This window comes from Pseudopipra pipra, chromosome 2, assembly GCF_036250125.1.
Source record: "Pseudopipra pipra isolate bDixPip1 chromosome 2, bDixPip1.hap1, whole genome shotgun sequence".
Classification (NCBI taxonomy): Eukaryota; Metazoa; Chordata; class Aves; order Passeriformes; family Pipridae; genus Pseudopipra; species Pseudopipra pipra.
In genome coordinates this window covers 22,611,107-22,627,130 of record NC_087550.1, presented here as the reverse complement: position 1 = coordinate 22,627,130, position 16,024 = coordinate 22,611,107, and the positions used below count along the sequence as shown (strand labels likewise).

Genomic DNA, 16,024 nt, shown 5'->3' with positions numbered 1-16,024 from the left:
CAGGGAGATATGGAGATCCCAGTCAAAATAGTAGTCAAAGCGTAGGTTAGAAAGGAGGGGAGAGCAAGGCAGATCAAACACAAGTGGGAGGGTTACGCACCAACATCCTTCTCCTGCTCCCCGCCCTGCTCTTTCCCTGTGCGTTAGGCTCTGTGACTGGATGGTCACAAGCTCGGAGAGACGGGACTTACCTGGCCGGGCTGTCCTCAGCTGCACCATGGCTTGTGCGCTGCCAACCTCATTCTCCGCCATGCACTGGTATATCCCATCATCCTCGGGCCCCACGCTGACCAGGCGCAGTGCCCGGTGGGACAGCCGGAGCCGGTGGCTGGCGGACAGGGGGACAGCATTGCGCAGCCACATGACGGAGGGCTGGGGGTTCCCTCGCACCTCGCAGGTGAACTTGGCACTCTGGCCCCACGGAATGATCTGCTGGGACAGCTCCATGGTGACCTCCGGGGGCTCTGCGTGGGGAAAAACCACAGCTGCTGAGTGCCACTTGTCTGGGAGCATGGCACAGTCATGGCTTTGCACTTTCTTCTCTGGCAGGGATGGGAGAAGATTGATGGATCGTTTCCTGCCCTCAAGTCCCACTCCCTTTGTGGGGGCCCACACTGGTCTGCTTCAATGCACCTCCCCTTCTGCATCCACATAAACCACAAAGAGAGGTGGCCCAAAGCCATCTGCCCCTCTCAGATGACAGCAGCCACCTACAAGTCCCATTTTGCTGAGCTGAAATGCTACTCTGCAAAGACTGAGCTTGTGCCACAACAATACATTGGCACCTGGATGAAATGCAATCCATAAAAGAGGCTTAGCCTCCCTAGTGATTGTGAGAAGGGCAAGGATGTATGGTAGAAACATATAAGGTGTAGGTAGTATCCCTTACATTTCCCATCCCATAGAGAGCTTCCCTACAGAACAGAAGAAAAAGCAAGACACTCTGATGCCTTCCTATGCCAATGTCAAATATGTCTAAAGAGCAGCCAGTCCTCCACTAGAAAGTGTTAGAACAAAAACAGTGCCACAAATGACAAGAGAAGAGCTTCTGCAGAGGAAGGGAGGATCCCCCATCTCAAGCCCATGGTGGAATCCATGAAGGAGGAACTACCATCCTCAAGGAAGAGTTTGTCTGGTCTCCTAGAAACTGGAACCACAAGCAAGGGTTTGCATTACATTGTGGTTTGTTCAGGGAGAGGAAAAGTACATCAGTGCTAGTATTTTCCCCTAAAAGCAGTGGAGAAAGTGCAAGCCCTTCCTGAAACAATGGCTACAGCAGCACTCACCAAACACCTGCACGTTGTAGAAGATGAATGCAGCTCCGGCCTCCCCAACCCCATTGTCAGCCATGCAGCTGTAGGTGCCCGAGTCCTCCTCACTCGTGGGGTCGATCAGGAGGTTGCTGAGCAGGAAGCGTGTCTTGTTGTACGCGGAGACACTGGAACCATCTTTGGCCCAGGTGACCCGTGGTGGGGGGATCCCGCTGGCCACGCACTCCAGGATGAGGCTTTGGCCCTTGGTGACAATGATGGTCTGAGCTTCAGGAGGGTAGATTATCCGTGCTGCCTCTGCTGTAGAGCCTGGGGCAGAGAGAGTGGGGAAGGAAGTGGGTGGGAAGGAAAGTGGTGGGTGGGAAAGCACCCTGTGCAGTGGGTAGGTAGGATTAATGGCAGGGCTAGTACACTGTTTCCCTGTGCTGGGGCAGATAAATGGACACACAGGCCAAGTGGGACGTTCCTTAAGGGAATGCACACAGCTAGCAGCCTTGCTAAAGGGCTAAGGGCCTTTGCTTGCCCATGGCCAAGAACAAATCCTAAGGAAGTACGACAATCCCAGGGCTCATACTCCAGGAGCAGACCGTGGGGCCTTCTGCTGCCAGAAAGGAGTTTTCCCAGGAACTGGTAACGTTAGTTCAAACAGAAAAACAGCTGTGTTAGCACTGGTACGTGCTGCCAGAGCTGGAAGTGCTATGGAAATGTGCAGTGAGGCTTACGTCTCACACGGAGCCTCTCGCTGGAGACCGAAGTTTTCACCTCCTGTGTCACAGGGTTGTAGGCAGCACATTTATAAGTCCCCTCATCCTCTTGGCTGGCATTGACGATCTGAAGGTTCCCAGATGGCATAATAAGGTAATTGTCTGTAGAGACAGAAGAGAAGGTGGCAGGTGGTCACAAGATATGCTCCTGTCTTCCTCCTGGAAGACACGCAGTGTCCTGAAGGACACGTGGATAAGTGGGAAAGGAAAAAATACCATGGCAACACCGATGGCAGTAAAATGACCCCTTCTGGTTCAAATATCACAGGGAGCAATCATGCAGTGATGGAAGGAACAGAGCCTCAAGTGAAGCTAGCTTGTCACAGGTACATGCAGCAAATGGAATGAAGCTACTAAATTGAGACCTAAATCTTAAAAATGTCAATAAATTCAAAGTCACCTTTTGTCCAAGCTGGGCTGAAAGAATTCTTAATGGGCACAAAGAGACACCCAATAAAGAGTGATATGCCTCACCTAATTCTGCTTCCTTTTGCCTTTTTGCAAGCCAGTGTTGGATGTAGCTTCCCAATCCCAAGCAGCAGGGACATCAGGGAGACCTGCCAGGGGCCCTAAACTAACTTGTGCTCAGATAGGTGGCAAAGGGACAAGGAGGAGGCAGCAAGCAGAGAAAGCTACTGCTGGCAAGGAAGGGTAAAACTGAGGGTCCTGGGAGGGGACCCAGGAGGAGAGACCCCTGTGCACTCACCTCGGGAGGCCTCCAGCCACTCCTGCTTCACACTGTAGCGGACCTGAGCCTTGGGGTGACTTTCGGGCAGGTCGCAGGCGATCACAGCCGTGTTCCCTTCATCCACCTCGATCACATGCTGGCCGTCAAACTTGAAATCTTTGAGATCTGCAAACAAAGCAAAAGACAGGGCACCTCAGTGGCAGGCTAAGCATCTCAGTGTCAGCTCATCCTCTCCCTGTGGACTCAGGACTGTTTCACTGCAGTGCCAGCAGAGGACCGCTCTGACACCAGCAGCTAGGGAAACAGGTGTGGTCTCACAGCTTTATTTTTTTTCTCCTCCCCCTTCCTACAAAATGAATAACTTAAAACACAGCTTCTGCAGAAACCGCCTGCTCCAGGGCTGGGAAACTGGGTGAGAAAAATCCTGGCCTGGGAGTAAAAAATGAGCCAACTTATTGCAGCACTGAAGGGCGGCCAAAAAAGGTCCTTCTGCCACCTGCTATTTCAAACACAACTGCTGTCCTGCTACTGAAAAGCTAACTTTGTAGTCACAACTCAGGCGCCCAGCCTGCTTTGAGGGTGTAAGATGACAGGTGGGAGAAAGTGTGTGAGTGCTGGATGATCCCAGAGCTTCCCTGAGGTCCTCCAATGCCTGAGCAATCGATGTCTCTGCTCCAGGCACTCACTCCCATCAAATATCTCCCAGCCGAAGGCTGGTCAACCACAACACTTCACATGTGCCCAAGCAGTGCCCACACTCCAGTTTAAAGAACATGGACTTGCAAGGAAAAACAGTTCCTCCTCTACACAGCACAGCCGCTTCCCCTGCTAAAGCAGCCGTGAAAACCCCATCCCACCATGTGTCTCCCTACCAGGCTGTGATGGGGGTTCCCACTCTGGCCAGGCTGATGAGGGCAGCAGGATTGGAAGCACAGGGGTGAGGAGGCAGGGGTGCCAACTTTTTGTTTTCTTTTTCCTGTTTTTCAAAGCAGGAGCAGAAGACTGCAGCAAAACCTCACAGATCTGGCAGGACAGGTAGCATGCCAGCCTGGCCCCACCAAGCTTTCCAGGGAGAAAACTGGTTTCCACTCTCCCTGAGCATGATGGCAAATCTTGCAGGGCACTGCAAGCTCAAAGTTTGTCTCAGACAGCCTGTAGTGGGAAGGAGAAGGTTTTGTGCCAGGAAGAACATCCCTCACTTGCATTTTTACAATGCCATGCACCAGCCCAGGCGACCACTAGTGACAACTGCACATCCTGCAGTTGGTCACAGGTCATGTTGTCACATCAAGGCCCAGGTCAGTGCTTCTTCCCGGGACCCAGCACGAACACACTCCCAAGCGGCACTGCTGCTAAATCTGGATGAGACTGCACTTCCCTTTCAAAACCCCACGCTAAGGCAGCACGTTGCATCTGTCGTCATGACACAGCCACGTGCTGCCGACAGCTCTCTCGCCCCTAGAAACCCATCCCGGGATGTGGCACCCGCGACCTCGGGCAGTTTGGAGAGCCCGAGGGGAAGCAGGAGGGCTGGCGGCAGGCAGACAGCAGGCAGCCTCCCCTGGCAGCCCCAGCCAGCAGAAAAATGTGCTTTTGTTCTCTGGGAAATGCAGCAAAAGACAACTGTGGCTCCAAGCTTCTCCCACCCACAGTCATGGAAAAGTGACATGAAATTTCTCAAGCAGACTTTCTGATTAAAGCAAGATCCTTTATGGAGTTTAAATAAAAACCAGCTCTCTTGGCAAGGCGTCGAGAAAGCCTCCCTGAGCGCGGCGCGGAGGGGCTGCTGGGTGGCTGCTGGGGGAGCCAGCGTTCCCGGGCCCAGATCTGAGGGAAGGGGAGGAGGTTGAAAAGAAAAGGGGAGGTTTTGCAATGTCATAAAAATGATTTGCAGTGAACATGCTTCATAGTTCTGGAATTTCTTGGCATTGTTCAGTTTAAAAAAAAAAAAATAATAAAAAGAAGGAATACGGGTGAACTTCAGAAATGTGATTAATCCTTTAAGACAAGCTGAGGAGGGGAGCCATGTTTCCACTGGATATTAAAGCCAGATGAAAGTTAACTCTTAACTTGTGAAAAGCTGGCAGTGCCTCATGCTCCTCCTCCAACAAAAGTTACTGCTGGGGAAGGGAAGGATGCTGGATATTTTCTCCTCTTTGCTTTTTATATTTGATCAAGGAATAAAATAGTAAGAGCCACAGAAATGGAAAGAGGTGGAGAAGTGGCAAAAGCCCAGTGTCTGCTTGCCCACATCATGCATATTTCTCCGATCAACAAAATATAAACGAGCATCAGGAAAATTAATGTGCGCCTTGGTGGTCTGGATTCATCACAGCCAAATTAAGATTTTGGAGCCAAGGCAGAGGCTCCAGCACTGCTGGCAGGGATCTGCACACACACACATATGCACGTGTACATGCACACATAGACCCCAAAGAGAAGAAGGGGCCCAGGAGCCCAGAGAAAGAGCAGACCCGTGGTCCTGCCAGGCGGAGCCATTTTGGAGATGGAAAATGATGACCCTGTGCCAGGGGACCTCTGGAATGACTCTGGGCTGGACAGACATGGGGACCCCTCACATGCAGCCCCCCCAGATGGCAGCTCAGCCCACCTCTCTCACAGCTGGGAATGTTGCAGCCCCACAGCAGGGAGCAGGGCCTCCAGCTCTTCCTGGCTTTCCCTCAGCCCAGCCCTGGGGGATGAGGGGTGAAACTGGGGACAAAGGGGGAAAGAACAGAGGAAACGGATTCTAGGGTGGCTGCAGAAGCAAGAACCAGGTGCCTCTGGAGAAGTAGAGCAAAACTGGCAGGGGAGAGGGGAAAAACATCAGGTGGGCACCAGGACAATCTGCTTTCCAATACGCAAGTGTACGAGCTTCCTGCCAAACTACTCTCCTAAATTCCTGCTCCCCCACAGAGAACAAAACTGGTTTGTTTGCCAGTGGATTTTGGCCATGGGCGGCCTCAACCACCCTCGCTCCCTGCTGGTATGGGCACATACAGCCATCTATTAATGCCAGTGGGTCAGCCACGGCTGGTGAGGGGTGGTCAGGGGCACCTCTGTCTCCTTCTGTGCCTGTGATGAGCTCCCCCTCACACGTCCTGTTGCATCTGGCACAGCAAAACAGAGGGTGCCATGCCAGGATGGGACAGCCAGCTTTGTTCTGGGGGCTTCAAACAAGCTGCTCCTGATTTGCTCTCCCCAGCAGGCAGTGGAGGGCAGGGGGGGTAGAGGAGAGGGTGAGCACTAGGGGGAAGCAGCGCTCGCCCCTTTGGCTGCCCAGCCGGCAGCAGCCATGCCCCACGTCTAACATGCAATTTGTACCCCCAGCCCAACATCCACTGCAGCTGGGAGAAGCCACATCCCCTCTCACTGGTTGGGGTTTTCCTTCTCATATGGCAGCACCCAGCATGCCAGCCCATGTCCTTGTCCTTAAAAGACATGCCTGACCACAGTGAAGCAGCAAGTCCTCATCCATCAGCCACCATCCGGGAGGTGCTGCAGACAGACAGAGCACTACTAATCCCAGCTGTGCTGGGATAACAGGGCTTATTTTTTTCATTTTTTCCTCTTTTTTTGTTTAGGAGGGCATGCAACCAAAGGCCACTGCTTGTGCTCATCTGCACTCGGCTCCGAGGTGCGATGGGGTGAGACAGGGCACAGGGAGGGTCAGCCCTGCAGCTGGCTGTGCCGCTGTCATCAGGGAGGGAAACCAGCTGAATCCCAGGGCTGGGGGCCAAGCAACGAGGCAGGCGAGACAGACCAGATTAAATGAATGGGAGATCATAAATAACTTCAGAGAAGAAGCAGTAGTAAATAAAATGACGGCTCTCAAGGTAAAAGTCCTCCCTGCTGTAGGGAAGGGAGAAAGAGGGAAGGGAGGGACCCCAAAAAGGGGAATGGGCAGGGATGGGGTCCCCCAGAATGGGGGCAGGCACCTTCCATTAATCCCCTTGCCTGTCAGAGAAGCCTGGCTCTCGCTCTCATCCAGCCAGCACCACAGGAGCCTGGGCACTGGTGCTGTCACCACCAGATTTCTCCCGCCCTGCTGGGACAGACACAGCCCCCCAGACTCCTGCCTACTCACACCCTCCCAAGCACATCCCCCCCACTGCCTCAGCCCCACTACCCCACCCTGGGCCCACCTCACAGTCCTCATGTCACAGTTCTGCTGGCTCATGAAACACCACCTGTGTTTTCCTTCTCTCCCCTCCTCACACCACCTCTGCCCCCGGGGCCAGAGCCCCCGTGCCTGCTCAGCAAATGCCTTTCCAACAGGCAGCCACCCCCTTCCCTCCCTCCCTCTTGCTATCGCCTCTGGGGAGTATCAGAGGAGAGGCCCAAGCAGAGGAAAATGAATGGGGCTGTCTTCAGAAAGCAGCTGCAAATTCCTGGGGGATGCCCAACCCGACCTGGTGCAGGGTCACTGCCCATGAGCTCCATGCACTGAGGCCCAGCTTCCCGCATGTGCTGCCAAAAAGCTGAGGACTGACCTTGCCAGTGGCAGCAATGGAGGGTCACAGGGCAACGAACCTCCCTTGTCCCACAGCATCCCTGGGATACAGGTGCCCTGCACACCCATGTCCCTGGCCACAGGAGATACATCAGAGCGGGTGGAATTTCTTTGCTGCACCCTTCATCTATTTTCTTGTTTTGTTTTTAAATATCACATCTATCCAGGTCAGGCTTGCTGTTGTGTTTGCTGCACTGATTTTCCATGTGTGCAGCTGAATGCTGGGAGTTACACAGCTCTCGCCACCTCTGCTCACTAGCTTTGCTCCAGCCCTGCACTTCAGTTGCTCCGTGAGCTCCACCGAGAGCTCTTGATGCCGTCCAAGCCTTTTGCTCTTGCAGAACCAGCCCCATAGCAGCATGTTTGTGTCCCTGGTGGATTTATCTGGCTGCACCAGAGCCCACTGCAGCCATACCTTTTACATACAGCACCTCTACCCAGAAGAGGTGCTGGGGCAGGGCTTCTTTGCTACCTAGAATCAGGCACAGAAAGTATCCTTCTCTTCCTTGCAGCTGTCAGCCATACAAAGGCTTAAGGCCTGGCTTGGAAAAGCAAGAATATCCCTGTCTCATCTATTCAGGCTGTCTCAGACTGCAGCCCACCACATTTAGGCCAGCAGTGATCAGCAGGTGTGTATCTGCACCAATATGCCACAGGCTGCCAAGTTTGAGTGTGGAGCACCAGGTCAGGTCTAACTGGACCCAAAAGCATCCAAGTAATGCCCAAAGTACTTGTCTTTTTGTTACTTTATGAAATCTTGCCCTTTCTGCAAATCCCTCCTCCCTCCGCCCCTCAGCTATACAATAGCTATTTTATCTCTGCTGGAGGAATTAAATGTTAGTTTCAACCAGCTCTCTGAGCCAGGGAGAACAGAGATGGATGTGGCCTCACTGTGCCACAGATGGGAGAAGGAGGTATCAGCCCCAAGGCTAGGCTGTGGCTGCCAGCACTGCAGCGATGGTTATCTGCTTGCTGACTGTAAGCAAAGCACAGGGAGACCCCAAGGGACTGGGCACACACTGCCTGGGGCACTCGAGAGTGCTTCCTCCAAAGGAGGTGAAGAGAAAGGAGTGGAAACAGCCTAGAAGTTGGCCAGATGAAGTTGTCTACACCCCTTCAAACCTAGCAAGTCACTTTTTCCAACGACTCTAGGTCGTCTTCCAAAATAAACCTAAACCTTGAAAATATTTCCATTCTCACCCTCCCACCCCAACGCCAAAGCTTTCATTCACATTCCACTTTCGCTCTCCCCCTGCCACCCCAAAATAATTTTTGGATGGAGCTAAGACTTTTAGAGGGTTTTCTTGCAGTCCAGAAGGTGATCTAGAAGAGAAGTATCAACTGCAATGCCGACCTGCCAGGGCCTTCCCTCTCACTCCCAGGACCATGGTCGGCACTGAATCAGCTCCAGACAAGGTCCTGTAGAGGAGGTCTGGAGCAGGAGTGAGAGCCTGTGACACATCTGCTACCGTAGCTTTCCAACTCAGTCCCACCACCAATCCATGCTCCCTGTTATTTCAGACTTACTGCAAAGCCACTGTTGCAAGCAACCTCCAGCTCATGAATATGAAACTGGTTACTTGAATCCCTCCAGAAGGTTTCCCTCCTACACCTTCAGTCCCATGGCTTTCCTGGGATGCCCACTCTCTCTCTTCACTCTTTGACTGCCAAGTCTACCCACGTGGGGGCTCTCTATTGCCCAAGGCTGTTTGGGTGCATGGGATATGGCCTCTGCCATGCCCAGCTCTCCTTGAGGAAAAGGGACCAATGTAGCACAGCACAGGGGTGCTCTACCATGGATTAGTTGCATGATCATCCAACGTCTGGCTCCAGTTTTGTGAGCTTCACTGAATGGTGCTCCTGACCTCCCCTCAGCAGTGGCACCTTTGCCATGGCAGGGACCAAAGCAATGGCCAAGTCCTCCTCTTTTGTACCCACATCCCCAGTTGCAATCCAGTAGCTAAAGGTGATTTGGCTCCTGGAGAGTGATGATGGACTACTCAGTTGTGGCTTTGATTTGTTCCTGAAGGACAAGGTGGGACCTTCTGGTGCTCTAGGACCTGTCTCCTATCCACCACTGATGCTAGACCAAAGCAGACAGATCAGACATACTTTGTCTCATGAGACAGAGCTAGTGGTGGTGGGTTGGGGTGAGGGTAAAAAAAGAAAAGGGGATCAGCCTAAGAAGGAACTGATCAGGCTGAGGAGCTGTGCACACCCTGCTCTCCTAAATGCAAACCATGCCCTCGGTAATCCCATCCACCTCTCCCCTCCTCTCCTTCCCTCTATCAGGCCACCAGCACACACAGCCCCCTTTCTGCTCTGGAATGTGTTCTACGAAACTTAATCTCAGCATGGGGCTCAGGCCAAATCCCCTGACAGATTCGGCCCCGTGACAACCCCCTCCCACCCCGCCTCAGAGTTCAGCAACTCCCTCCTCGCTTTCCCTGGCCTCCTCCTCCCACCCAGCCTGGCCTAAACATTTCACTCCTGATTAATGTACCAGTGACAAGCCAATAGCTCTTGGCTTTAAAGCAAAGCCAGCTCCCACTTTGCACAAACATCTTCACTTCTTCATTTTCTTAAGACAGCCCCAAACTCCCCCTTGTCCAGAAGATGAAGCCCTTTCTACACTCAGGGGCTGTCACTGCCAGGGGATAGCAGTCTCCTCTGCACATACCAAAAACTGTGTGGGTTTCTGAGAAGGTCGGGCTCTCCACTGCTCTTTCTCAGATGCCTCCAAATATAGCACTTTCTCACATTTGAGCATAATATCTGGCCAAAACCAGGTGCTTGTAAGAAAAGTTGCCCACTCTAAGACAACCCCTCCCACGCGCAGGTCTTGGTCTGTCACCAGTGACAGAGGGCAGCAGTGAGGAGCATGTAAGCTCAGGGATAGAAGCAGAGTCCCTCACTCAGAGCTGTGTCTCAGGAAGGCAGTAAAACTTAGCACATGCTCTCCCTGTGCTGGCAGCAGTCCCACAGCAGCCCAGGCAGCAGTTTGGCCATCAGCACCAGCAGGTATCATTTGTAAACTCAACCAAGAAGTCAGCAACCAGAGGAGGCAGCATGACACTCAGGAAACCAAGCACACACACAAACACCATATCTCAGGTATTTCCTGCTCTTGTAAAAACTTGTCACTGCAGGACAGGTCTGCAGCCTACTCCGCAGGAGGAGAACTTCTTGGGTCAAGGCTGGGTCACAACATGACAGCCAGTCCATGATCAAAAATGCTACAAAATAGCCTAAGCCAAAGGAGCCCTCTCTTGATGCCAGCATGAACAGGTGAGTATGGATGAGCCTCCCAAGAGGCATGAGGGATGGCCCAAGCAAAGCAGGAGATGGCAGAGGACTAAAGCTACTCACTGGCTAATGTGACCACTGCAGGGACACTGGCAATGACTCCCTCGGGCACACGAGCAATGCACTGGTACCGCCCCACAGTGTGGTTGTTGAGAGCTGTGATGACGAGTTTCCCTCGCTCCACATGGATACCCAGCACCTCATCTGATCCAGCCAGCTCCTTCCCATTCAGTCTCCATGTGAGGTTCACTCTGGGGGGGTCCACCACACACCCCAGGCTGACTGGGCCCCCAAGTTTTTGGACAATGGAAGCAGGCTGCACTGTGACTTGCAGAGATTCACCTGCACAGAGGGAAAAAATGGGAATAAGAAAGCTCTGTGAGACTCAGCAAAAGAAAGGACAGAGGAAAAAGCTGCAGCACTGTACATTTTGCATTCCCCATCACTTCTGCTTGTGCTGCACCTTCCCCTTAGCTCCCCACACCCCCACTCTTAGTGCCTGAAGATGCATACCAGCCCCATTTCTTCTTGGCACTGCCAGATAGAAATTTCCCACTCCAAATGTATCTCCTTCTCCTCTATAGGAGTGTTTGATCTTTGGCCAAGGCTACTGAGGAAGTCGTGGAGAGAGGAAACCACTTTCTGCTTGAGGCATGGCTACACCAAACAGCAACAAGGCAAAATGAAAGGAACAAATGGGTGAGAACAGGAACTCACTCAGTCTGGCAAAACAGGTAGCAGCAGCAAGCATAAGGCAAGGGATGAGGGACATGGGCCTCTTCTTTCCACGTGTCATTGCCATCCCATGCAGTGCGACCTGGGGTGCCCAGGGAAGGGTCCCATAAGCTGCCTCAAGGGGTACAGTGGACGTGTGGCAGCAGATTCCTGTGGATGAAAAGAGATATCATGGATGAGATCCTCAGAATTCCCTGTGCTTTCCAGCCCTGCCTGGCTTCTCTACCAACATCTCTAAGCTGCCACAGATTCACTGAGCCAGTGACCTGAGGAGGCTACAGATACTAATGCAAGCACTTCTCTTCTCCAGCCTCTCCCCCAGGCATGGTTGTGAGTCTCCCAAGAGATCCCACTGTCAGCCCTTGGTACATGTGTGTACACAGACACACACTCCCCTTCCCCATTTCAGACCTGGCCCAGTCAATAAGAGCAATGCGCACCAGGCAATTTTCAGGGGCAAAACACAATCTAACAAAGTGTCACTGAAGATATTCACTAAGTGTCGCTGCCACTTCTTGGCTGTGTCTGGAATATATTCTATCTTGAACACAAAAGCAAATGAGTAGCACAAGTCACAAGCCACAAGAAAACAGAGGTAATCCTGCAGTTTTACATTCTCTTCCCAAGGCACTGGCCATGTAGCTACCGGGCGTACCTATGTTTCAATCCAGGAGATTTTAGGAGATACAAAAGTGTTTCAGGGGATCTTTGAAAGGGATTTGAAGGTGTCCCCTTTGAAGTGAAGGGGACACCTTTTTTTCAGGATAAAGAAATGCCCGGTTCTAAATTTGTTTAAATTCAATGCAGTAAGCTGGGGGCAGATCACACTCATTTGGCAAAATACATCTTTATTCTAAACAAAGAGACTCAATCTACGGAAAGATTTCAGATTAACTGTTCTGCCTGAAATACACTGCCTATTTTGAGTAGAACTACCCTGTTTGGACAGACCATCAGCTTCATATCTGAGAGCATCAACTATCTCCAAAAAGCTAGAAGTGCAAGGCCACTTGTCACAACCCAGGTTGCTGTGAAGAGCTGCACACCACAGCAGCTGCTTTGGGCAGACTCATAAACTGACGCTAAGGCAGATGAGCCAGGTCAGGGGGATTAAAGACCTCAGTGGCTGCCCCAAGAGACACCTCAGATGTCAGACTGAATTCAGCTTTAACCAAAGGCAATGGACTGAAGTCAAGAGGAGACTTCCCTCTACGGACATCGTAACGCAGCTACAGGATTTTGAGCTCCCTCCAGTTGCAGCACTAAGGTGACCTGCAAGTCTCAAAGGCATTGCAGAATTGCCCCTAGGGCATATCTACAGAAGAGAAGTCCAAGACCAAAGCATCCATGGCAGCCAGTCCAAGCAGCAGTTATATTGCCTGCTCCCCTTGCAGATATACAATGAGCTCATTAGCTGCAATCACCATCCTCAAGAACACTTGGACTCTGAAGAACAGCATTTCCTACTTTTACGGTTGCTTGAGCCATCAACCGTTTGCATGTGCCCTTTCCACAACCATCTCATTAAAAAGAGGGGACAAGTCCCTTCCACCATAACCTCCCAAATTAAACCTCCTAGCTCCTGAAGTAAGGACTGACCCAGACTCCTCCCAAGATGCTTGGCGAGTTGTTCAAGGCCAGGCTGACTACTCCTAGCAAGGAACTACAGCATCTGGGGAAAGGTGAGCTACTCTCAAATGACTTTGCTTGGCCTCTGGTGATAGCAAAGGTGCAAGAGTGCAGTATGGGGCAATGTCCATAGCCAGCCATGCTGAGGTCCATGTTGTGATAGCAAGAATCCAGCTAGCTGGCTTGCAGGCATAGGAATCCCTGCAAACTGGGCTGTCCCTCTGGCAGCCTCACAAGCTGTCCCCTTTCTCCCCACCATGCCCCAGAGCACTGCTTGGGGGAGAAATCATGGAGGACACATTCATATAAAGTTGAGAAGACAGAAGAAAAAGAAAAGCCTCCTCTGAGCTGGCGATTTCAAAAGGAAGCAACACTAAGTAAAGTGACCTGCCCCTAGAGCTTTGCAAATGCCACAAAGGGCATCTTTACGTGGCACTTTGCTGGCCAGTGTGAGCTCAGTTGGCTGGCTGGCCCAGGGGGCTCCATGGAAGGCAGCTCTTTCCTGGGAGTCACACAGTCATGGTTAGTGTGGCTATGAGGCCAAGATGACAAGCCCTGCTGAGAGGCAGGGTAAATTAGGTCAAGATTGGCATGGCCTCATGTGGCTTCCAGGCATCTAGGAGCAGGGACAGAGTTCAGACATTGGGCATATTCTGAAGGCATCTACAGATCAGGTAGGCTCACTCTTTACCTCCTGCAGACCACAGCCCCTATACATGGGAAAAACCTCTGTGGGCAATCTCCAGTGCCAAAGCAACAGGATAGGAACTTCCCTTCTGCACACTCATCCTTCTTGGTATTCACTTTCCTCACCTAAGAAGAGAGTCTCGACAATTTCCCCCACCAATCAGCACACATTGTAGTACAAGATACTGTAGTGATTGACTTGGAGACCATCTGAGTTACTCAAGTTCATTTCTTCATGTAAGACAGCCACCAAAGCACTCTTCATTATACTAGAACCATCTCAGCAAGTCACCCCTGACAATGGCTGTAAAAGTGCCCTAGGTCTGTCTGTACCAGAGCACGCACTGTTGACATCACTGCTGATGCACAAGTTAATGTCACACTATTTACACTCATCTGGAAAAGACTTTGAGCTAGTTTAGGCTTAAAAACACCTCATACTCTAATGTCTACTGCTGATAGAAAGCCTTACACCAACGTAGAAGAAACATTTTGGGGTAGAACTTAACCTCTTGTTCCTCAGTGCTGGAAGTCTACAGAGCAAAGCTGACTCATTCCCCCTATCTGGATGGGTTTGGCAGCAGGACGAAAAAATGTTGGACGGAAAAAGAGTTGCTCCTTGGAGCCCATGCTGAGGGAGGGGGTAGGCAAAGATGTTCCCAACCAGACCTCCCTGCAGCTCTGCATCGCACGGAGCCTCTGGCCAGAAGGGCAAAGCCAAAGGAGCAGAAATGTGCACTAGACCCTTCGTGAGCTGGGACCAGCCAGGCACATCGATGCAACGACTAAACTGGCTGCTCCCAGGTCTGCAAAAAGATGAAGAGCAATAGGTGGGGAGAAAAAAAGGGGAGCTCCAAAAATTTGGCCACGGCACTGGGCAGATTGAACAGTATTGAGCAGAGACTGAGGAGAGAAGGTGTGTTGCAACAAGTGTATAGTACCTCCCCAAACCTCCAGGCAAGAGTACGAGCTCTAAATAGGGACATGTGGCCATTTCTTTCACAGCTGAGTGAAGTACAAAAAGTAAATAGGCAGCATAAAAATAATGAGGAAAATGAATGAAAACATCAATTCCAAAAGAACTATTAGGATCCAGAGCCAGATTTTGAAATTCTCAGCTTCCACAATTGAAGCCAGATTTTCAAAAGCATTCAGTTCTTGACATGCTGAGCTCTCCTGAATAGGCAACCAACTTATTTCGATGCCTAAATGGGAGCTGACCTCTTTTGAAAATGCTGCCCTTAAGCAGCCTGCAATAGTGCAAAGCATGACACTTTATTAATCAGGCAGCTTTCGATCTGCCTGGTGTCCCTGCAAGCGGCACCAGAGCAGGCTGCAGTGGGACAGGCGGCAGAGGTGGGGAGTGGAGGAGGCCCCGGGCACTCCAGCTGACTTCCCAGAGGCGGTGGTCCCGGGCAGAGGGCTGCACTGGGAGCTGCCAGGCTGCTGCATGACAGTGTCCTGCTCTGCTGCCTCCTCTCCCCAGGGCAGGTACCCTGAGAGGTGCCCCTCACAGGGGTAGCTGCTGACACTTCTGCAGCCACCGACACCACTGGCCTCAAGAACTCCTGCTTAATTGCTATCTAGGAAAAGAAAGAGTTAAAGTAATTTAAAGTGCTTCAAGGGGGAGGGAAAACAAAAAATATTTGTTTTTATTTATTTTAAATTCCTTCCTGCCAGGTTAAAATAACAATTTCCTGTCGGTGGAGCTCTAAGTCCCTTTCAGACAGACCAGTAAATCAAAGGAGGGGCCATTAGGAGAACAAAATTAACGAGAGCTTCATCAGCTCTGGAAGGGTGGTGGGGGCGTAAAATCTGTCGGCTCGGCTTCCCGCCACACACCTAAGCCCACCGAGGCCCCCGCGAGCAGTCCCAGCTTCGCCGCGGACATGGAGGGCACTGCAAAGGCAGCGCAGCAAGAAAGGAAAACCAGAGGTGAAGATATAAAAGGGAAGAAAGGCGCGCGCGTGTGCGGGGGCTGACAAAGCTCGAAAGGAAAAAGGGATCTGAATTAAGCACAGGCAGCAGGAGAGGTGTTTGCTGATTAGAAACTGAAGGTTTTACTGAGGAAATGCTGCTCACAGCCCCAAGCCCCCTCCTGCTTAACAAGGGCCAGCCAAGCAGCCCTTGTTACTGCCACACTGCCCGTAATTTACAAGCCTCCCAAATAGGAACCAGCCTCTACCCCGGCTCCGGGGCAGCATCCCCGCACCACACTCAGCTCAGCCGGGGGAATGCAGAGGCAGACTGGGAGCTGGGGAAAACTCACTGATGCACATGAGGGTGGTGTGGGGTCGTGTCAGACGGCCGGACCTTGAGCAGCTCTTCGTGCAAGGGATGAACGGCGGGAAGGGGAAGGGGCTGCTTTGCACTAAAGGAAAGGCTGCAGCAACTTCGGTCCCGTTACCAGCTGGGGACACCCTGGGTGACT

General features: G+C 51.9%; 1 protein-coding gene across 3 annotated transcripts in view; it reads right to left on the bottom strand.

The window, feature by feature from the left end:
* Nucleotides 1-16,024, bottom strand: part of BOC (BOC cell adhesion associated, oncogene regulated) — a 55,917-nt gene that overhangs the window by 12,555 nt on the left and 27,338 nt on the right. For all 3 annotated transcript variants that reach the window (XR_010428050.1, XM_064644362.1, XM_064644363.1), the window contains exons 2-7: nt 11,260-11,427; nt 10,606-10,884; nt 2,742-2,888; nt 1,994-2,137; nt 1,287-1,580; nt 192-464 (exon numbers count right to left, since the gene is read on the bottom strand). Coding sequence is in view for 2 of the 3 variants with exons in the window: in XM_064644362.1 (XP_064500432.1) it covers nt 192-464; nt 1,287-1,580; nt 1,994-2,137; nt 2,742-2,888; nt 10,606-10,884; nt 11,260-11,344 (1,222 nt within the window). In the remaining variant the exon portion in view is untranslated. The remainder of the gene's footprint in view (nt 1-191; nt 465-1,286; nt 1,581-1,993; nt 2,138-2,741; nt 2,889-10,605; nt 10,885-11,259; nt 11,428-16,024) is intronic.